Here is a 22,887-nt window from a genome sequence, read left to right as displayed (position 1 = left end):
ACAGCGTAAGATCATTTCTAAGGAGTGGGTCAATTGAGGCAAACCTTATCTCCGTCTTATATCAGTTGTTATCAATTTATTAGGCTATTATAAGTAACACTACAAACAGCTTTAGAGATGCAAACAACTTTTATGACACCCGTTTTCGTCAGGCAAGCCCGCGGGTTTGTTGCACTTGGACCGTTAATGGCTTGTGAATGTCATGAGCATGTGTGTGTACATGACTATATGTGTGTAATGTATGTATGTATGTATGTATGTATGTATGTATGTATGTATGTATGTATCAGTTGTAACAGGCTCCCCTACATTCGGGTCCTTCTGCTGTACGACCTCAGTCAGCAAAGCCATGTAATATAACATTTCTAATAATATGTACCTTTTAGCAGATAACAATCAACCGGTCTATCAATAAAATTGCTCCTGCAATGCGAGTGATAACAATTGTTTGGCTTGGTTTAGTTACTGTACCTGATTTTCAACTTCAGCACTTCGTAGTGTCCACCACTGAACCAGTCCCATCAACGTAAGAGAGTAAGTTAATGACAAACCAACTAATCCGCCATTTATTCCTATTAGAATACATCATAATACTATATCATATCATATCATATCATATGTCATATCATATATCATATCATATCATATCATATCATATCATATCATATCATATCATATCTTATCTTATCTTATCACAGAAAATCCGTGCAATCTTCATCTGCGTGACGTCAAACAGGGCAGATCAAAACCAATATCACCCGTTTTACCAAATTATTTTTCTCCCTCCTGTTCGAGCGTTCCTGCCAGTCCGACGTTAAGATCAAGTTATCGTAATAATTACGTGCTTTCTAAACGTAAGTGCACACATAACATTACATATATCCTTGGGTGGCATGAGTTTGATATGTACAGGTACTTTTATTTTTATTCGATAATTTTTATTGTATCTAAAAATCATGCAGATTACTGTATCGATGTAGCAGCCGGGAAGCTTACTTCCGAATTGCCGTCGAGATCAGAGCTCAGAGCTTACACGTCCCAAGCAAATATGATTAAAATTACGGAACAAAAGTCGTATTCTGACAAATTCTACTTAAATTTGATATTACATGTATATCGCAAGGTTTAATTTAAGCAATAATTTTGGTTGAGAAATCACAGCATGCACAGTCTACTGTGTACATGGAGGTAAGTTTGACCTCGCGACAGGTCACGCGATTACGTAATTTGCATAGCCGTTGGGCGCCATTTTTTAATACACTATGAAGAATCTAGTTCGATGAAATGATGCAGTATTCGTAAAATTCGATTTAAAATATTAGAAGACTACGGGGGGGGGGAATACTTGAGTTATGTGATAAACATATAATCCCATCAAATAATTGTTACTTTTACGTCATAATGCTCCTCGTATGAGCCTACCGGCTTTAATTTGTATTAGTCCGTGGAATCATATACTCGGAGCACATGGATATTGACTAACAACACTGATTTCATGGGATTATATATAAATATCATTTGGTATAGCAGATATGCATATTATGTATAATTTCTATATTGATAAGTACAGATTCAAAGGCACGTAAATCGTGAACATTTCCTAATTATTTATAAACACATTTGTGTATCATGAACTGATAAAACCAAGGAGTATACCATCCCTAGAGCAGGGGGCTATTGGGTAATTTTATAGAACAGAACCCAGAGCAGGGGGGTTAATTCTATAGAACAGGACACGACACAACACGACACGACACACATGACACGACACGACACGACACAACACAACACAACACAACACAACACAACACAACACAACACAACAGTAGGATAATCGGCTAAGAATAAAACTAGTGATTAATTATCCCTAAAGTAATGCAAATGATTTGTCAGACCTACAGAGGAACTATCCTTTAAGTGCCATATGTGACATTTCTGATTCTTCACGAGATGATTTTTGACAAATATCCAAAGTCAATATGAGTATGTATAGAAATATTGAACCTGAATATGAATATGAATATGTACAGAAAGTGTTGAACTTACTGTCCTCCGCCAAAACACAAGAGAAGGCTACTGCTGTCGTAAAGCAAGCACACAGAAAATCAATACGCATGGAAAACCATCGACTACACGCCAAAAACAGAAACCATCCTTCAGTGTGCAGATCTTGGTGAGAATCAAATTCTTGTACAAATACAGTTTCTGCGTTAAAAGCACGTATGGTACATAGTCCTTGTAGAGATGCTGATAGATGGGAAAAGACTGGACTACGTGCTACAATGAAAGGAAAGTAATGGTAGAAATTTACAAAGTTGGGAAAGGAGAAATTTACAGTGAGTCCACACAAAAAACTCACTGTTACCTTTGAACTCTGAAATATAGTACGTATATTAATGCATGAGAGCCACATCAATTATATGAATTCGGCATTAACCAACACAAGTCACTTGTTATTCTAAAGCCATGAAGGATATATCAACTTACCGACTCCCTCCAACCTTTTTATGTCTCTTGATGTTGCAAGATAATATTTCCTGAGATACATAAATAGTATTACCAGTGGCACGGTTGGTATAAACAGCCATGGGTTTATGACACTGGCTACAATGACTAGACATGGAATTTGAAATCCAATCTGAAATGATAAAAAAGAAAACGACATTCAGATTGAATCATACTATCCAATGACGAGATTAGGTCACCCGACGTTCATTATGACTATTACTGTGATTGATACTTATTGTTTATTAACTGTTAACATCGATAATGACATAGGACAAAACAAAATATGGTTTATTAATCAACAATGGTAAATGACCACCTTATCAGTTTTTATTGATTCACAACATGTGATCATATGACATGCCATACCATGCGTTTTGTCTCAACTTGCATTCAATAGACGTTTATATATAAAGCTTATTGATTAATCATAGTATATCAAATTTCGCGCGTTGTTTTACCATATATTCAAATGACCTGAAATATGTCTATAATTATCTATTACTAGTCTCTGTTGATTCGTCAAACCTTTCTGTACATATCCATGCTGCATAACATCTGATAGTGATGTAAAGCAATAATAAACTGAAACATATTTTGTTCTTTTGTTCTTCCAATTTACTATACACGTACTACTCCAAAGAATGTGATAGTTACAAAATTCACAAGGACTGTTTTATTCTCAAAAGTTTGTCAAATAATTTTGAGTGATGATGTCATACCTGAACGAAGTAGAATAATGACAACGGCAGAACTTCATCCATGTATCCTATATCTCTAGAGAACCTGTTTAAAATTCGACCTGTCAAGAAAATGATCAAGGAGAGCACAACTTCACGAGATAACGATATTAATGTCATAAATATTTGGTTTTTGAGAGTCATTTTGTAATTTCACTGCTTCGCTCGATTGCCACGAAAAATCAAATTGAGACTACCGTTTCACTCCTACTATTCTAGCAGTTCCTATTCCAAATCCCCCCCCCCCCCGAGTACTCTATGAACTTCGTGAGATAATATGAAAACCATTAACAATATTGTTCAATACGACAATAAATAATGATATGATACCAATGAATTACAGCAATATTCAAAAGGTAAAGCAAGAAATTAGCACGGAAGTACAAACTAGTCAGCCTCGCCAGCACTGTTTGCAAGATAATGGAAACTATCATCAGAACAAACCATCTTTTTAGTTACTGTAATAAACAATTTGGCTTCATCAGTGGCAGGTCAACAGTGTCTACAGTTAATCAAGGTTCTTGATACATGGACAGAAACTCTGGACAATAAAGGCAGTGTAGATGTTGTGTTCTGCTACTTCATGAAAGCGTTTGGCAAAGTACCCCATGGTAGGCTTTTGAACGTGTTAGGATACTATCCCGTGCCAGACGCAATGAGAGTATTTCTACTATACAGAAAACACAGTGATAGTTAATGGTGAGTCATCAATTTTGAATGACGTATCAGTGGTATTCCCCAGTATATTGGGACCCATCTTGTTCATTATCTACATTAACAGTCTACAAGATGCTGCCAATAACTCTGATGTATTTTTGTTTGAGGGTGACACTGAAACATTCAAGTATATATCAAAAGAAGAGGACTGCGACAACTTGCAAGCAGACATCAACAAATTATGTAAGAATGGACAAACTACTCTTCATTAATGTTTCATCCAGACAAATACAGTGTTATGCACATTGGTAAATCACAGAGTTTAGCAAGAGATTATACCATGGGCAATACAAATGAAGTGCTAAAAACAATTACAGAGAAAAAAATATATGAGTTTCAATAGAAACAATTGAATGCTACAAACTGCTTACTGGGAAAGAAAATGTGGACTACAGTCAATTTTTCCAGTTATCTACTACTACACATCTCAGAGGACATTCACTTAAACTGTATAAAGCAAAGAACAGATTACAAGGGAGACAGAACTTCTTCAGTCAACGCGTTGTCACTCAATGGAACCATTTACCGGACTACGTTGTGACATCCTCAACCACCAACTTATTTAAATCGAACTTGGACAGTTACCTGAGTAATAGACATGGGGTTTATCAAGCATAGCTTGTTCTTACCCATTAATTCAAATTCAAATTCAATTCAATTCAAATTCAAATTCAATTCAAATTCAATAGACGGGGATCTTCCATTTGCAAGCCATATCTCATCAACAATTAAGAAAGCAACTCAACTATGGGCCTCATCAGAAAAACTTATGCACACTTAGACTCTTTACCTGTAGATGAATAATCATGAATATGCATTTAATGAATATACATTTAATAAAAACAAGTGTTGGTATTTTACTGCATTATAACATAATTCTGACGAAGGCTCAAAAACAAAATTAGTATTCCTTTCAATAATACAGACATGAAATCATCGAGCAACAATGCAAAAAGTAACTTACCGACTGGATTGGTGTCAAAAAAGTATATAGTAGTTCGGATTATTGCCGCAAACATTCTGTTGTGTAAGTTTTTTGACGCAGTAACACACACTCTGAACGTATATATGGCCCTGGCAAGCCCAAAAGTAAATACACCAACGACCATGGCAGTATATATCAAGATATTCGTTTTTGTATCGAAATCTAGCAAGTCCACATCTTCTGAATAAATCGTCTAAGACGAAGATGAAATAAGAAAGCATGAGAAAATCAGATCTCAAAAATATTTTCTCGTGTTCTGTTGACGTGAAATTCGTAAGACAGCAACAACAGTGTACACTTGTCTACTCCAATGTTGTCCCTGATTAGTGCGAGTACTTTCACTAAACGGCTTTAAAACCAAAATCATTCTAGCAGCAGTCACTTACCCAAGGCTTGTGGAAGAGTGCAATGAGGACGTTATTGCCGTACATGAACTGACTGACCCAAAGGTGGTGTGGCTGGTCACATCTTAAAATCACTGAAGTTCTTTAAAAAAATCTTGTTTTCATTTGGCCATGACTGCCATGGTCTTGTGATTATTAATTAAGGTATGAAAATTACAAAGTATGGTACAATATCACGGGTTTTTTTTCCAAATAGTGAAGCCTTCATCCGTTTGTCTCAATCCGTTTAGCGTTTAGATGTCAAAATGATATGCTAGATCAAAGATTGTGGTGTTCAATGATGTACATTTACCTGGTTAGTACTATTAGAAAACAAAACTAAAGCTGACAGAGCTGTGTGGTTTCTTTCCTCATTGGTGGCCCATATAGATAACCAAAGGTCTGACATTATTAACATTCCCTGTAGGTAGAAAAGAGAAACCAGTATAAATATATGAATCATTAGACTGGGAATAAGTACGTATATACCAGAGATTACATGCACCAGTGCGCGCGTATACGTCTAAAGGTATGTGTAGTGCAGAGCAATCCCAAAAAAATGCATCCCCATATGCAAATGTTATGCAAATAAGAACAAGATCATTCACTGAACATGAAGCGCATGATCGTACAATGTAATTTGTACAGATAATTGTTGTTTCAGATAACATATGTAATAATAACAACCCCATGCCGCATGAGTTCCAGTGTGGGTACTCGGGTATTTCCACTCGCGCTTGCAGTGTTTTCTGCAACAGTTTCACTCTCGTGAAAGTAGCAGAGAACACTACAACACTACACTACACTACACTACACTACACGACACTACAAGAACATGTGATAGATAATGAGATGCGCTGATGCTGCACTCGACATTTTTATTGCTCCCGTGTTCTTTGGATTTTGATGTGTTTTAATGCTAGTTGTTGGTTCTGCTTAGCAGCCACCTACTCGTGAATGTTTGGTGACCAGTATACATCATCTAAGAAGTTCGTTATCGCTGTCGCCGTCTAGCTGTCTTGGAGTTTTCGTGTTGTCATTACCTCTTTTCTGCCAGGTCACCATTGCTTGAGTCATGCCTTCATTAGCATACAGTGCTGCCACCTTGATGAACATTGGAAAGTATGTTGTCAACAATACTTCATTACTAAGAGTGAATGGTAACACATGGAACAGACTGAAAGAACTTAACATATGCACAACTCTTGCACAGCTGGCAGATTTAAGCAACATCCTATCAAAACTATTCTTACGCCATATCATCTGGATCTGTTCAACCATCAATGACCTGCCAATTACCAGCTTCGTAAGAGAATTGACAATCTTGTGACAACTGCTGGTATCAATAAAGATAACTTGATAATTCCTGATAGGATTGACTCCGTTAAATCCATCATAGGATATCGTCCAAAACCATCATCTTATGATCATCGCCAGGTAAATACGGATAACTTGACCAACATTATTAGATCGTCATCTTATGATCAGTGTAAAAATCTTTCTATGGGATTGTGGAATGCCAGGTCTATCAATAACAAAATTGCTACTGTGTGCGGACATATCCTCGAAAGTCAGACTGATGTATCTGCAGTGACTGAAACTTGGATAGCCAATTCATATAATAGTGCTGTCACTCGAATTCGCTCAGCCCTCTCTGGATATAAAGTACATCAGAATCCCAGGTCAATTAGGAAAGGGGTGGTGTAGCAGCCATCACAAGTAAACACCTCAACGTCAAATCAGACACTTCCTCCACTACCTTCCGATCCTTCGAACACTTGGATGTTTACATCACTCTTCCGCGTGATCTTGTTCATCTCGTCGTAGTCTACCGTCCACCGCCATCTCGGAAAAATGGCTTGAACGTGACGATCTTTTTGACTGAGTTTACGACGTTCATGGAGAGCATTGTGATTTCACCAGGCCGTTTGATTTTATTAGGTGACTTCAACTTCCATGTAGAGGACAAAACCAGCAATGACGCTCGGAAATTCATGGACTTGATAGAAAGCCTCGTCCTGAAACAGCATGTACAGGGCTCTACTCATGAACGGGGGCATACACTGGATTTAGTAATTACCCGTATACATGAACCATGCGCTATGGAATTTCAGCTCGAGGACTTGCTGCCATCGGACCACAGTTTAATCAGTTATAGACCTGATGTTAGCAGGTCTAATTTCATCCGCGATCTTGATGCTTATTTGAATCATCCTGCAGATATGAGTACGCACGTTTCGAAAATATGTCGAGCTGCGTCATTTGTTCTCCATAGAATTGGCCGAATTAGAAATATTTTAGATCGCACAAACACTGTAAGACTCGTGCACGATTTTGTAACATCACATCTCGATTACTGCAACAGCTTGCTGTTCGCTAACGAAGACAAGCACCTCTTTAAACTCCACATTTTAAAATACATATCCAGTAGTCGGTTTCTATCAGAATATTCAAATGTTAATATGACTAACCTGTGTGACAAGATAGACGGCTACAAGCATTATAAAACCACATAAACCACAACCAGCCTTGAAGTAGGATTTGTAGACATTCCATTCTACATAACCAACTGATCTATCTTCTTCTTGTTGCTTAGTAACAGCCTCCCCTGGCTATAAGATAATCAGAATAACACATTACAATACAAACCTACATAATGAGCTATATTTTGATTGATAGAAATATTTATTGATGAAGGAGCATTTCCTATACAAAATCTAAATGGATTTACGTATGAAGTAAGAACACACGTATAAAGCCGTAAGAATTATGAAGTGTGCCTCTAAAAGTATGTACTTTAAGCATAAATAATCACACAGATTCTCTTCTCCCATGTTCAGTTGGGAAACGGGCAAGTGTCGAACAAATCACATCCTCCTGCAATCAGTGTGTCTCAACTGAATCTTAGAGAATGATCCAAATTTTGACGGAGGTGTCGAACAGACTGGAGGTGACAAAAGGTCCAACATTTAAATTCAGGTGTGAAAGAACTTGTCAGCTGTATACATCTAGCTGCCCAAGTTATGTAATAACGTCACTGTAGGTTGGGAATGTCGTATTTTTAACTACTACATTGGTATTAAGGGACGGATAGTGATTACAATGTACAACTTACCCACTCTGAATCAATTGATGCTACAGAATGCATAGAAGCGCTTATGCCTAAAAAACTAACTTCCGAATTGCTTCTCTCAATAGAATTTGTGGAAGAATCGTTTGAAGCGCGTAGTTTCTTCTGGGGGCTTTCATCTCCATCTCTTTTCAGTAAAGATGCAAAATCGATGCCACTTGCTGACAATTTATCATACGACCCATGCCCCACCATCTTCCCCTGAAATTAACATCATGAAAAATTGAATTGTTAACGGAATTGAGTTGTTATAAGACGCAATATTGTAGTAATTATTGCTGCAGCCTTTGAATGTCTACTGTCCTCTGCAATATTTTCTTTCTATTAGTTACATATTTACATTTTTACGCGTCCCCTTTATGATCTAATGTCCTAGAGCAGGTTACTCTCTATACATTAGAATCCCCCATCCGTTGCCAAATTGCTCTCAAAGCCATAATGTACATAATCCAATAGGATATCAAACGAGAAATCCCTAAAATTGATATTAATGAAATCAAATATAAACTTCTAGAAACTATTCTTATGTTCAACAATCATTGAAAGTCCAGATTAGTCCAGATTAATCCGATATAGAATCACATTCAATATTAGCTTTTCACCGAGGATAATACTAAGATTCCACGGAGCCTTAACTGATAAACCAACAGAACCGTTCACATATGCCTTAAAGTGTATGATCTAGCAGAGTCTTTAACGGAACCATAAACCTAAAATTGTGTTTTCACACCAACTCTATTCGCCGAATGAAGAATAAGTGTTAAGTCCCATGTGTCAAAGGAATGTATGGAATTTGGAACAATTACCCTCAGTGGCTGAACTTGCGAATTATTGCAAATAATAATTAATAATCTGAGGTGTGTTGACCTTCATCATACAAATACGGAACTAGCAAATTGGCGTCTATATATATATTACATAACACATTCTCAACCTTGTGATGTCACTGCATTGTGGTTGTACACACTGCATGCATTCACAAGATTGCATTAAACTATTTTGGATCTGGTATTCCTGTACAATTATCAGAAAACTAGCCACTGAGTCTATTAATAGGGTACATACCATTCATTCTGCATCCAAGACTTTCTTCCTTCTCACATTTATCAACTACTTTTAATTGATGCATATTTGACCATTGAGTATTTTACCTGTTTCAGTATAAGAATATCACCCACTGCTCTCAGATACTGGAGTTGATGAGTTATTAGTATACAACATTTACTGGACAGGTGACCAAGAATACACCTGTAAGTCAAAGAATTATTGTTGATGAGTTTTTAGTATTCAAGGTTTTGCTGGATAAGTGACCTAATATGAAACTGAGAGTCAAAAGGTTCTATATGGCTGACTTTTCGTGTACACCAAGAATGTTAGATATTGCCACTATTGTGAGTATAGATAGTTTTAAGACCTTGTTACAACATTACCCTTTAATGACAGCACACACTGTTTGGGGACTGGCAAATAAAGCCCTAGCAATTTATTCCTTAACAGTCCTATATTTCCATTTTACCAGCTCTATCTCCTAGCAAAAGGTTGGATTTTATTAGTCTAGAATTGTCTTACTTGTTAAAAAGGTGTCTTCCTACAGCAGCGTCTACAGCACTGAGTGGATCATCCAATAGATATACATCAGCATCTGAATATACTGCTCTAGCTAGATTGACCCTTGCTCTTTGACCTCCACTTAAGGTCACACCTCGTTCTCCAACCATGGTGAAGTCTCCGTCTGGTAAAAGTTGGATATCCTGATAGCAGATGGAAATGGACGATTAATGGCATAATATAATTCTGTTAATAGTTTTGCCACATAAGGTCACTTCAAAGTGAATAGTCATCACAATATACATGTCGCTTTTGTAATTATATATGTTTTCATTACATTTTTTTTTTGCTTTGTTCCTCTATGTAAAATGTGTATTCAAGATATTGGCCAGTCTTCATCGACAAAATAGCGCCAATGACATTGTAGCACAACTGTAGACTTTGGGAAGTGATTGGTGTAATTTTGATTGTTAGCATTTTTCTAACCCTACAAGTTATTTTCATACCCATCTCATGTAAGATGGTGAGATTTATCATCATTGTAAATTACATTCTATAGCACATCGTGTTCAAATAGCCTTCGGTGTTTGGATTAGATCGTACCCTATGCTAGTGGCCAATATAGTGACCTAAACATTGCAATTTGGGCACTGTTCGTGTTTTCCCTAGGGCAATATTAGGGTATCACGGACATCAAGTTATCGGGGATTTACTTTGAGTGTAGAAAGAACATATGTCTGACATTAAGGTGTGTTATAAAATACATATTGCCTGGTCTTATTTTGACACTAGTAGTCCATATTGCTCCTTATGCTGTTACGTAGCGACTATTTCCCTTGGCTTTCTGCCACAGGAAAACGTTGCTACCTAACTGCCCTCGTAAATAAATGTCTACTAATAGCCAGGCAATATGTATATGATATTAATAACAATCTTCAAATATCAATAAAGAAAAAGACATGTAAATCAAAGATTCCTGCAAACCCGTATTGGAATATTGAATAATTCTGTACAATAAGTGTCAAGACCGTATATAAGCGACATTGAAATACTTACCCTTTTAAGCGCACATATCTCGATAACCTTGTCATATTTCTTCTTATCATAGTCCATACCAAACAATATATTTTGTCTGAAAGATGCCGAGAATACCCAAGACTGCTGGGATGCATATGCTACTTTACCCTTGACCTGTACTTTGCCATTTGTAACAGGCATTTCTCCAAGTAAAGTCATGAGAAGGGATGACTGTAAAGATATAAATAGTATTTGTACTCTAAAGCGAATAACACATTTTCGACAATGTGGTCTCAATGCAAAAATTAACAGTTCATAACATAAACTGTGTGTATGTTGCATGATGATTAAAATTGCAATGGTAACACAATACGATTTCCACTACTCAAAACAGCTACCCTGAACAATACCAGCACTCTGTATAATTAGAAAATGTAATCCATTGTTTTCTACATAGGGTCTGCAAGGTAAACTGTGAGAACTGTCAAGGGTTGTCTAAGGAATGCATCTCACATATCTTTGAAAATGAAGACCGAGGATTATCCATAAAATTATCTGAAACTTAAATCATTAAACATCATCAAGGGATAACCATACCTTTCCTGAGCCGACTGGACCAATGACAGCCATCAGTTGTCCAGGTTTTACTTCAAAGGTGATATCTTTCAAAGTCGGACTAACTTGAGTCTGGTAAAGAAATTTAGATGATTTTCTCACTTTACATTTATCGCATATAAACCAATTTTCAATCCAACCCTTGTATGAGTAATATATCAGACAGTTATTTCACAGCACACAAAGATCCGTTTTGGAAACAGTTCATATGTTATGGGACTATCAATGAATTTAAATATTAAACTTTTCGAATGATGAAAAATATAAATATAAATCCATACACGATTTATCGTCTTCCATTTTTGATTGAGAAACAAACATGTTTCGAACAAATCACTTGTCCTTCTTCTATTCAGTGTCTAACTTGATATGACAGAATGGTCCAAATTTGCTTGAGGTGTTGAGTAACCACATTTAATGCTAATGTAGGAAAATATGACATGCCACCAACCTGCAGTGACACTATCACAGAAGGTGGACAATTAGATGTACATAACTGACAAATACTTTCACACCTGAATTTACATATATCGATTGACTTTCACACCGCTGGTTACTCAACACCTCCAGCAAATTTGGATCATTCCGTCAGATCCAGTTAGAGGACAGGTGATTTGTTCGAAACATGTCTGTTTCTCAATCAAAAGTGGAAGAAGAGAACTTGTGTATGAATCACAGTGCTTCCATGATGAACATAGTGTTATAAATATTTGTTAAAAAAACTTTTTTTTTTTAAATATCAAGTTTATTAATAGTTAATAAGGTTAAATTACACAAAATAATGCATTACAGTCCCATAAATTCAATATGTCGTATTGCCTTAATGCAAGAACAGGTTTCATTTTTTGTATGTAGTTTGTGGTGTTGAACACTGCATGTATTAGACAATACTTTTTCCTTTGCGTTTTATCTAAAAGCATTCTCGAGAGGTTAAAAGGTGCCTCTACTTATGTCTGTCTCAGTGTTAAATTTACCCAATAAAACGCTGTTCCATATTTTCAAATTATTTCGGCAATTGACACAAACTTGATATGATATCACTGATTACTCACTGTGTCCCAACTTCCTATGACGTCACGAGCACTCACTTCACAATCACTAGCTTTGGGTCGTAAACTGATATCCTTTCCAATACTTGACTTATCCAACTCATCAAGTAAAAGGAATTTCTGCAATAAGGATGGAGTAAATATCTTCTTGATATAAAATAATGCACAGACTAGAGCGAGATGTGTTTTTAAGCTATTACAAATTTTGTCAACAGTCCACATATGAATATACCTTTCATTATTCACTTCAAAGTTTTCTTTTTTGAAATAATCTTATTTTTTAATTACAGTTTCAGGAAGTTAATTTCTTAACAGCTCACAATACACCAGTGACATTCCACAGATGTTGTGGGGAATACCAAAACCTGGCAATTAAATAATGTTTTGAGTGAAAATTGATGATACCTTTGAAGGAGAACAGGTTATGTTTGTGTTTGTGTTTGAAAGAATATATACAAGGGCCTAAGGGTTCACACGGATTGTTTCTATAATGTTAGGAGTTGGACAAAATACATAACCAGTAAGAAAAGGTATTGCCGTGGATATTCTTCGACTATGAGAGTTACAATTTGACGTTTCCATATTCGGTCAATGTTCACTTTGTGAGGAGAAAGGTCCTTTGCCTTTCAAGGAAATCTGAGATTGTGTACCCATTTTGTTAGGTAAATAGGTACATTGTGTTAGGATAGTTTATCTACGAACATTTTTTGCTAGTCATGCAGTGAGTAAGGGTTTACCGTTAGGTAGCCCTTTGAGTGACCCTGACCCTTTACATTTTACTCGGTGATCCTTTAATATTGAACTATGATTTCTAGCATAGCAAATAATATTATAATAGTGCTGAAAATGGACATAGCCTTCAATGATATATTTAAGCAATAACCCCCGCCGAAGGCGGGTATACACGAGATTTTGGTACAATTCGCGACATATAGCACGAGCCGAATGGCGAGTGGTATATGGAGCGAATTGTACCAAATTCGAGCGTATACCCGCCTTCGGCGGGGGTTATTGTTATTATATTATATCAAAATATGTGTCTATTTCTTCTAAATGTGATTCTGTGGTTATTTATATGCCTGAAAAGGCGAATTCGCATGTACGCAGAAAAAGATCGTCGGTAATAGATCGCCAGGAACGAGCATATTTTGATGAGTGGATACGTTCATGTCGCCCACACACACACACTGCATGAACACAAACCATACACTGCATTGCATTGCATTGCATTGATAAATTACTTTATTTACATCATATAATGCATAACGAAAACGCGTTGAAAACTAGCAACAAAGAAAACGGGGCAAGAGGTCAAAGAAAGTAACAATTTTGATTGGATATTTACATAAGAACAATACAATCTTGTACACTGCTAAAAATAGATGTCTCGGCGTTGAATCAGTTGAATCGGAGAAAGCTCGAGACAGTAAATCAGAGACGCGACGTTACACAGTCTACTTATTTATTTGTTTTAAACCCCATATTTTCCTAATAGTCAAACGCCCCCCCCCCCCCCTTTGGTTTCCACATTCAGCTTGTATGTACTATTCATATGCTAGTTTAGGGGCCCATTTTACCACTGCCAGCCATGGTAAAATGGGATTTTACCACAGTTATTATCCAATCAGAATGGCACATAGTAGCATGATATAATATAATGAACAGTTTACCATAGCAAAGAAAGCTCTATAGTCTTCCCAAAAAACCTTGACCTATCTAAATTCATGCCAAGCCTAGGAAACAGTAGTAGGTGTATTAATTCCCACATTCAAAATAGAATGATAGAACAAACCTGAATTCTTGCAGTAGAAACCAGTGCTTGCACCAAGTCCCGTACTCCAATTGTCATTAATATGGTAGTTGCAACCCTTGCATGGTATATAAGTATATACACTGGGAAAACTATTTTCGGTGAGAGAACGCCTCCACTCATTGAAATAGCCATACAAATAAATAGCATGATGACCAATTGCATGCATTCGGTACCACCCAAGTTAATTGCTAAATACTTCCCAGATTTATCAACGTACTTGCATTCTTTCCTGTGAAGACAAAATATCCAAACGACATGATTGACTTTTGAATATTAGTATCGTTACTTTTCTGATCCAACATTTCAGAGCTGTTGATGGACACTTCAATCAAATACTCAGACGAGACATAATGGTATACCGTCTTATATCACGTATAGAAAACTGTGATGGAGAGTGAATATCATGCTCAGTGACATAGGAATTTGAATCGCATATTACACACTGGTGGACGTTCACAACATATTTATAGAGTCAATTTAGTTAATTCTTCGTATCCAGTCCATAAACGGGATGTTTGTCAATTTGAATCACATTCGTCTTGTGGCCTAGGGGCTAGGTTTGGATAAACATACCAAATTGACAGCACTTTTATATTAATTATGATAAAAGATTTACAGAACTTTATATCTGGATCCAATTATATGGAATAATTACGTGGCAAATGCTATCCATTGAGTAGCATTCCAATAAACCTTGAGAAGAGGTAGAAATCCTTGCGAGTTTTAAAAAGTTGCATTTTTGAGTGAATTGTTAGATTTGGAGTTTGAGTTCAGTTGCGAGAAAAACGAACCAAGTCTCCTTTGCTATTGTGCGTGAGTCTTGCTGTATTCTGTGAGATTTTACTTTCTCCCTGTGTAACTGACTATTCGGTAAATAAAATCTAGATTCTTATAACACATGTACACAGAGCAGAGCAAGTCTTTTGTAAACTTCACTCCGTGCCGGATGAATACAGCACACTAATGTCTACACATGGCCATGCAAACTAACTATATGATGATCATTTTGATTCAATATAACAGCAGCTGATAAAAACTCACCTTCGAATTCTTCGTATTAGGTCACCAAAAGGCTTTTCCCAGGTGTACATTTTAATAACCCTCATTCCTGATATAATTTCATTCATAATTCTAACTCTCTGGTCTGTCTGTACAGCTGTCTTCTGTCTACAAAGACAAGTCGTAAAGTTGCAATTGACGTAATATTTAACAGGAATGTAATCATTATAACGGAGAGAAGAATTCATAGAGGCAAGTAGACTTCTCAATTGGCAATTGTCTTATGTCGATGCTTTGTCTTGGGAAATAAAGGACTCGTACTTAACCTCACTCTTGGTTAAGAGAAAAGGTTTATGTCAACAACGAATCTTACAAATCTGAGTAGGGACAGAGACAGTTTATTTCATTGGACCAATCTTTTGTATCGGGTCAGTAATGTGTACTGTTTTAACGATATTGTTCCTCACCTAAGTTTTGAATATACTTTGCCCATGATAATCTGGAATGGTAACAAAATGAAAAGCCCTACAAAGCCAGCAAGGCAGTATGGACCAATCTGTCGCCACAGTGTCACAAGTACAGCAACACATTCAAGAGGTCCTACCCACACGTAGTGGAATGACAAGGGGAGCTGCGAAGCAAACATAGATATTACAATACAGAAGATATATTACGAACACAAATGTTTTAACTTAGCATACACACGTATGCAACATGTGATCTGTTTTCGACAGTGAAATTTGTTTTAGTTCTGTCTGTCTGTCTGTCTGTCTGTCTGTCTGTCTGTCTGTGTTACTGTCTGTATACCTACATATATACCTCCATATGTATGTATGTATGTATGTATGTATGTGTGTATGTACTCTCCCATGGTCTATAAGCAAATAAAAACCCACCTCATCAAACTTGTTAACATCATTAGAGAGTAGATTTACTATTTGTCCAGTTGTTGTTTGTCCCATTGCAATATGGCTCATTTTTAATGCCTGTAACAAAATTAAAACTTTTATACATGCCTATTTGCCTATTTGAAATATTATTTCATGACTACTAGCATTATCTTGAATAATCGATGAGTTTCGAAATCATAAATGTCTATATCTCCCCTTGAAGTCAGAGTATTTAAAGCAGTACATATTAACAACATGTCCAGAAACAATTAACCTGATTGGCTACAGTCGACGACTCAATGCCCAATAGTGTACCTTGTTAAGTTTACCATTTAAAGAATAAAGACATCCATACCTTGTTTATTATATGAAACTCGAACATTGACTTTTTGGCGTTGGCTCACCTCTGTTTCTGATGTCATACCAATGTTTTATGTTCAAAAACCTTTCAACTACTTCAACAATGCATTTTCCACTGACAAACCACTTTAGGTTCCTCAATTATTGACTTTGTCAATGGCAGATGTCACATTCTAGAAAGGCAACAAAGGCACTTATATATGATAATTTGGAGATATTAGCATATAGAATATAATCGTCAATAACTTACTTTCCTGTACACCAATGAACAGCATGAAATTCGCATACGCATTCCAATACGTTCCATTGCGAAACTGCCAGGATGACCAACCGTAACAAAGAAAAGGCTACACACTGCAATACCTGCTGCATACAGTAGTGCATCGGTCTGTGTCTTTGAAGAATCTGGTGCCAAACAGTCAATTAGTTGTGCAAGTAGTAATGCTGAAATGATTTTCAATGTTTCCTGTAGATGCGATGAAGGAAATGAATGTTACTCAGGGGTGATGATGACAAGAAAAGGCTTAGTGTACATATATTCATATAATTATCAAACATATGATGTACACGAATTTTTAAAGTCACAGTTCGGAATCGCTTAAAACAGTTGCCAGGAAAGATTACAGAAAACACTGGCCAAGATTTTTTAAAAATCCTATTGTGACTCAACTAATAAGATAGCACTAATACGAGAACCGGGGATTGGATCCAGACTCTAAATATTTGTGACACTGCACTTCACCCTGAACTACAGTGACATTGGAAATTACATTTAATTTTTGAAATTGCACTTCACCGAGTACAACTTGGTACCGACATAGGACTACTGACTTTAAGTTGACAATTACAAGAGTTGCAAAATGACACAAATATAGGACACATCTATATGGTCGGGATAACGTCAGTGAGTCTGGATCTTGGCTATACTACACACCGGTACACGACGGTTTTTTGTAAGGTGGTTAGAGCAGATTTTTCATCAAGTCGTTCTGTCAAGTTGATTCTATTTCTACAATTTAAATATTATATTCGATATGCATTGTTACCTTTAAAAGCACTGTTATTCCAAGCAACATAAACTTCACACCAAATGTACGAATGATAGCCTTTGCTAGACTCGCTTTATTTTCATTTTTCTTCTTATTCACTTCCTTTTTCCATTCTCTAAGAAAATTTAAAGGCATATATGTACATACATATTTTGTGTTATACATTATCAGATAGACATGAATTAGTGAATATGGAACGTAAACTTGCTAGAAATCATTTTGATAAGGCAAGTTGGACAACACATATTACCCCCCCCCCCTTTCCAATCCCTGAATTAATTACATATTTGTAAATAATTATATTATTTTTTACTTACATTTTCGGGTAAAAATGGATAAGCGAATCAGAGTACGAAACGTGAACTTGCTATGGATAATTTTGATACGGCAAGTCGCGCTCGGGCAACACTAATTACCCAACTTTAAACCTCCTTGTCAATATCCATCAACTCAAATATTCATGAGTCAATATCCATCAACCACGAACTGAGACCATAATAAACCAGGTGTAAACTGAATGCTTTCTGTAAACGTTAAGATATTTGTTCCCACACACATTATTATTTGTATTCAAATATTATGAGGTTTGTTATCAATGGTGATACACCCCTTAATTGGCAAATATACCAAAATAAACGAAACTTTATATCTGTTGATGAAATTAATTACCGAAGGCTTTACAAAGCATACTTATTGTATTAGGTCCTCTAAGTCTTTTTGATACCCTTTTGAAACCTTACTACATACCTTTCAAGGCCATTTGACAATTTTTCAGCTGAATCTTCAGGTAAAGTTTCATACATATCTGCGACTTCCAGTGACCTTGAGTTGCCATACCGGAAAAGAGGATTTAACCACCTATGCAGAATAGATGAAAAGTAACTTTGCATTAATTCAACTTGTAAACTTGTAATAAAGCTGGGTATTTCAACATCATGATAGACACCCATATACACACTATCACCCACACACGTATAGTTCTGTAATTGGGTAGGTAATCAGTCAAATGAATAGCTATAAAATAACGTACAAAGTATTCTTTGAATGTCCTTTCTCTATTGTAGTCGGTGTAATAGGACTTCTGTTTCATGGCTTCTAGAAAACACGTTGGACAGAGAATGAGAAAGTAACAGGCGCTAATTAGGCAGATACTATGGTAAACATTTACTGATGATGTAGCATTCACAGTGCAACCTCTATCCTACCAGGTCCCAAACTATACAGCTGGGTTGACCGAAGCACAATCGTTATTCAAATCTTGGCCAAGGACTTTAGCCACTCAGAAACAAACGGCAGCGATGGGGCTCGAACCTGGAACCCGCAGATTCCAAGCCGGTCACGCTAACCATTCAATGTGAGATTTCCTTGCAAAGACCACATCTATTTGTAAGGAAATCTTTTATTATGCATGGGATCGATTGTGCCATATAATTGTACATCTCCAGAAGTGGGGGATACCATATATTATAATATGATTGCACATATAAAAATACAGTAGTAGTGGTAGGATGGCATTCCATGATTTTAGTATTTGAGTGTAATCGCCTCAAATTAAAGTGTGTTCCTTCGTGACATATAATCAATATTATGTGTCAGCCAAATAACGATTTCCATGTTAACCTTTGGAATATACTCATTGACATATCTGTCTGTTAACATGGATTCCCAGGAATGCGCTGTTAATAAACGTCAAAATAGTCGTGGTAGAAATAAATTACATAGTGATATCTCAGTAAGTGACACTTATATGTCAGTGTGTAAATTTAAAAATTTGAAACATATGCCATCGATAACGTCACAGGGAGCCCAGGAACCGAGTTACAAGCGAGCGAACAAACATGCATACATACATACATACATACATACATACATACATACATACATACATACATACATACATACATACATACATACATACATACATACATACGTACGTACGTACGTACGTCGTACGTGCGTGCGTGCGTGCGTGCACGCGCACGCACAGGCACGCACAGGCAGGCAGGCAGGCAGGCATGCATACATACATACATACATACATACATACATACATACATACATACATACATACATACATACATACATACATACATACATTCTGCTCGTTCCCTTAACTCAAGAGACAAGGCTGGAAAATACTGCACACTGTTTGCTGTGTCGGATCAAACATGCATCACTGTGTATTGTCGGTTGTCATGTCTTTCCTGGTCGAAGACATTACACAGCAATGTGAATATGATTTAATCATTTAAGCAGACTACACTGTGCTGTATGAGAGATTAACCGGAATATACCGTAAACGCTGTAACCAGGCTTACAGTGTTCGAAAATTATTGCCAATATGTAAATGACCTTTTAATTTAGTTCCACCATGGGTCAAATGTTCATGGGCACACACATGCCGTTGTCGTTATTCACCAGAGGGTGAAATTATACTCACCAAAATACAAGCCATGATAAATGGTTTGCTGTTGCTCCAGGATTCTTCTGTGATTCCGTTTTGAATTCCTCCATATCATATACACTACTGGTAACAACTATGACAGGTCACGATCGTGTAAGGTCTGCTCATCAAACGTATTGTCAAAAACTGTCAACAACGATGTCATATGAAACGCTTACCAGTCATAACGTCCCCGGGTCAAAACGTCCCCGGGTCAAAACGTCCCCGGGTCAAAAACGTCCCCGGGTGAAAACGTCCTCAGGTATGACCAAAATTTAACCAAGAGACTTGACTGTGTAACAGTTTCCGTTCCTTCCCTAAAACACGGTCAAGTATCGATGCCCATATTCCGAACCATTTTCTGTTCGTGATTTACATGCTCATTTTCATAAAAATTGGAGGGCGTTCACCCACGTAGACATGAATATTTATATTGCGTAAATATATTATGACTCCCTTAAGTTTGTTTATTTAAGTAGTTAACCCCCCCCCCCCCAAGTTCATTTGAAATTCGTCAGTACAAGTTCTTGACAATGTAACACAAAACGTAATCAGTACTTTAAATCGCTGAGTACCTCTAGAGGTAGCCATAGCTAGAGAGTCTAGTTTGTGATCATTTAATATTCATGAATGTAACGAGGTCACGAGTACCAGATATTCAGTACATTGATCGAATTGCTCTGGATCGAATGCTTCAACGTGTGCATTAATATAGTCTATTCCCTTTTCTGGTTGATGAAACTCAGAAAATAGCTTACATGAAGTACGAGAACTGTATGGGCAAGCTTTTATGTCGCCTTTATGGCTAGCTAATGGGAACGGGCAGAATTTACGCCTATTCAAGGTTGTAGGGCCTTGGAAATGATGAATATCGGGGGGGGGGCTGAAATAGTTTGCTCTTGATTTGTGACTATTTGAGCAAAGACATTACTCCCCTGAAGCAGTCATATATATTGCATGTTTATGTTTTACCTCCTTTAATAGGAGGTTATGTTATACTTCTGTTTGTTTGTTTGTCTGTCTGTCTGTCTTTGGATAAAATATCCATATAAAAAAGCTATTGCCTCGATTCTAATGAAATTTACTCCACAAAAAAAACAGTCTTATTTCACAATAAAGTAAACAAATTTATTTGATGATGCATACAAGCATGATTTGAGATTAAATCAATCTGTTGCATATTCAATGTGCACCAAAAACAATTGAGCAAATGTTTACGACCATGGGAGTGGGCTGAGCAGTCATCGGGCCATCAAAAGTCTGAAAGTCTTGAAATGCTTTGCTCTTTATTCCGGATTTTTTGGAACCAAATTAAACTTTAGGAAGAAGTCATTTACCAAGTGCACATCCGCAAAATATCTTTCAGTATTTCCACAACAAAATGAACTTCCAGATAATATGTAAAGCATAGCACAATTGTTTCAATTCTGGTATTTTATTACCATATTCAAGCATTGTAAGACTTTAAATTATGCCTATGGTTTGATATGTTATGCCTCTAAATGCCTCCTACACTGTCTCATTTTTAATTTTTTCACCTTTGGAGTTGTCTCCTTCTAGTCAGTAGCAATCAAGGTGATAACTGTCTCTTTCCCAAAACCAGATGGGAGGTGGCTGGCTAAGTACCTCCCTGTGTATAGGTTAGAGCTAATTGGAGACATGTCCTTATGCATGTGAAATCCACATCCTGTGTAAAGTAATCTCGTTCAGAGTATTATTGTAGTTGGCTATCACTATTATTGTAATGCATCACTGTACCATATAATTGTATATCTCCACTGTAGTGCAGGTGACAGAAGGGGTGGCTAAAATAATGCCTGAGTTTCGTTTGGCGGGGTTGAACATTTTTTGAGAAGAGAGGGTGAGAAGAGCTACAACATTTGTTTAACCGTAAATTGTGTGTACATTTCTAACTGTAGCTATGCAGGCAAATTGCAAGAGTTAGTATCAAGATGACTGAATAAGTCTAAACTCGACCTGAAATGTTTTGCTATCATTATATATGGTTTGTTTTATCCTTGTCAAGCAAGATGAAAAAATGAAATCGACCTACCTACCCAATGTGATGGGTTAGGTTGCCCGTTGACCAGCTTGTTTGTTTTTCCTGGCCTTACATATGATATTTAAATGCATATGCTATAATAGATAGTATGTCAATTGCACGTAAATTTATGTAAATTAGCCACCTTTTTAAATTTTAAATGCATGATTGCCCCAAGACAATGTTCTCCCCCCCCCCTCCCCCGGCAATTTGGTCAGGCTACGGCCCTGGTATACGTATACCCTGCATGTTATTCATATGATCTATGCTAATTAAAACCGCCAGCTGAAATTAAGCTATGTAAATGACATAGGAGATGTCGAATCATCAAATGATGGTCCTAGTGTGCTTTTTCACCATATACATATCCATAGATATGTTACTTGCTACGTTTGTTTGCGAAAAAACATTTTATGAATATGATGTTCCCGCTATATTATGCTAATTAATAAAAAAATATTATCATGTCATGTTATCGAAAACAAAACATTGTTTTTTATTTTGCCTCATCAGTGTGCCCTATAACCTGCTTGTGGTATCGGAAGAAATTCTATCAGTATTGACCCACTCTTGATAGGTACAACAACGAAATACATCCCCAAT

General features: G+C 36.7%; 1 protein-coding gene across 3 annotated transcripts in view; it reads right to left on the bottom strand.

The window, feature by feature from the left end:
* LOC144442509 (ATP-binding cassette sub-family C member 4-like) overlaps positions 1-20,427 on the bottom strand; it is a 26,459-nt gene extending 6,032 nt beyond the window's left edge. For 2 of the 3 annotated variants that reach the window (XM_078131868.1, XM_078131869.1), the window contains exons 1-21: positions 20,241-20,427; positions 18,548-18,658; positions 17,798-17,915; positions 17,002-17,217; positions 16,398-16,487; positions 15,969-16,132; positions 15,544-15,669; positions 14,482-14,731; positions 12,693-12,809; positions 11,623-11,712; positions 11,065-11,256; positions 10,030-10,211; positions 9,612-9,708; positions 8,446-8,661; positions 7,802-7,942; positions 5,644-5,751; positions 4,927-5,140; positions 3,228-3,307; positions 2,488-2,638; positions 2,047-2,277; positions 472-572 (exon numbers count right to left, since the gene is read on the bottom strand). In XM_078131868.1, the coding sequence (XP_077987994.1) occupies positions 472-572; positions 2,047-2,277; positions 2,488-2,638; positions 3,228-3,307; positions 4,927-5,140; positions 5,644-5,751; positions 7,802-7,942; positions 8,446-8,661; positions 9,612-9,708; positions 10,030-10,211; positions 11,065-11,256; positions 11,623-11,712; positions 12,693-12,809; positions 14,482-14,731; positions 15,544-15,669; positions 15,969-16,132; positions 16,398-16,487; positions 17,002-17,217; positions 17,798-17,915; positions 18,548-18,658; positions 20,241-20,314 (3,069 nt within the window). In that variant the 5' untranslated portion in view covers positions 20,315-20,427. Of the gene's footprint in view, positions 1-471; positions 573-2,046; positions 2,278-2,487; positions 2,639-3,227; positions 3,308-4,926; positions 5,141-5,643; positions 5,752-7,801; positions 7,943-8,445; positions 8,662-9,611; positions 9,709-10,029; positions 10,212-11,064; positions 11,257-11,622; positions 11,713-12,692; positions 12,810-14,481; positions 14,732-15,543; positions 15,670-15,968; positions 16,133-16,397; positions 16,488-17,001; positions 17,218-17,797; positions 17,916-18,547; positions 18,659-20,240 lie in introns of those variants that run through there. The other variant, XM_078131870.1, reaches the window with a different exon arrangement.
* Between the last annotated feature and the right edge of the window lie 2,460 nt (positions 20,428-22,887).

Source organism: Glandiceps talaboti, chromosome 11 (genome assembly GCF_964340395.1).
Source record: "Glandiceps talaboti chromosome 11, keGlaTala1.1, whole genome shotgun sequence".
Lineage (NCBI taxonomy): Eukaryota > Metazoa > Hemichordata > Enteropneusta > Spengelidae > Glandiceps > Glandiceps talaboti.
The sequence above is the reverse complement of the archived record's forward strand: the minus strand, read 5'-3'. Positions and strand labels throughout refer to the sequence as shown.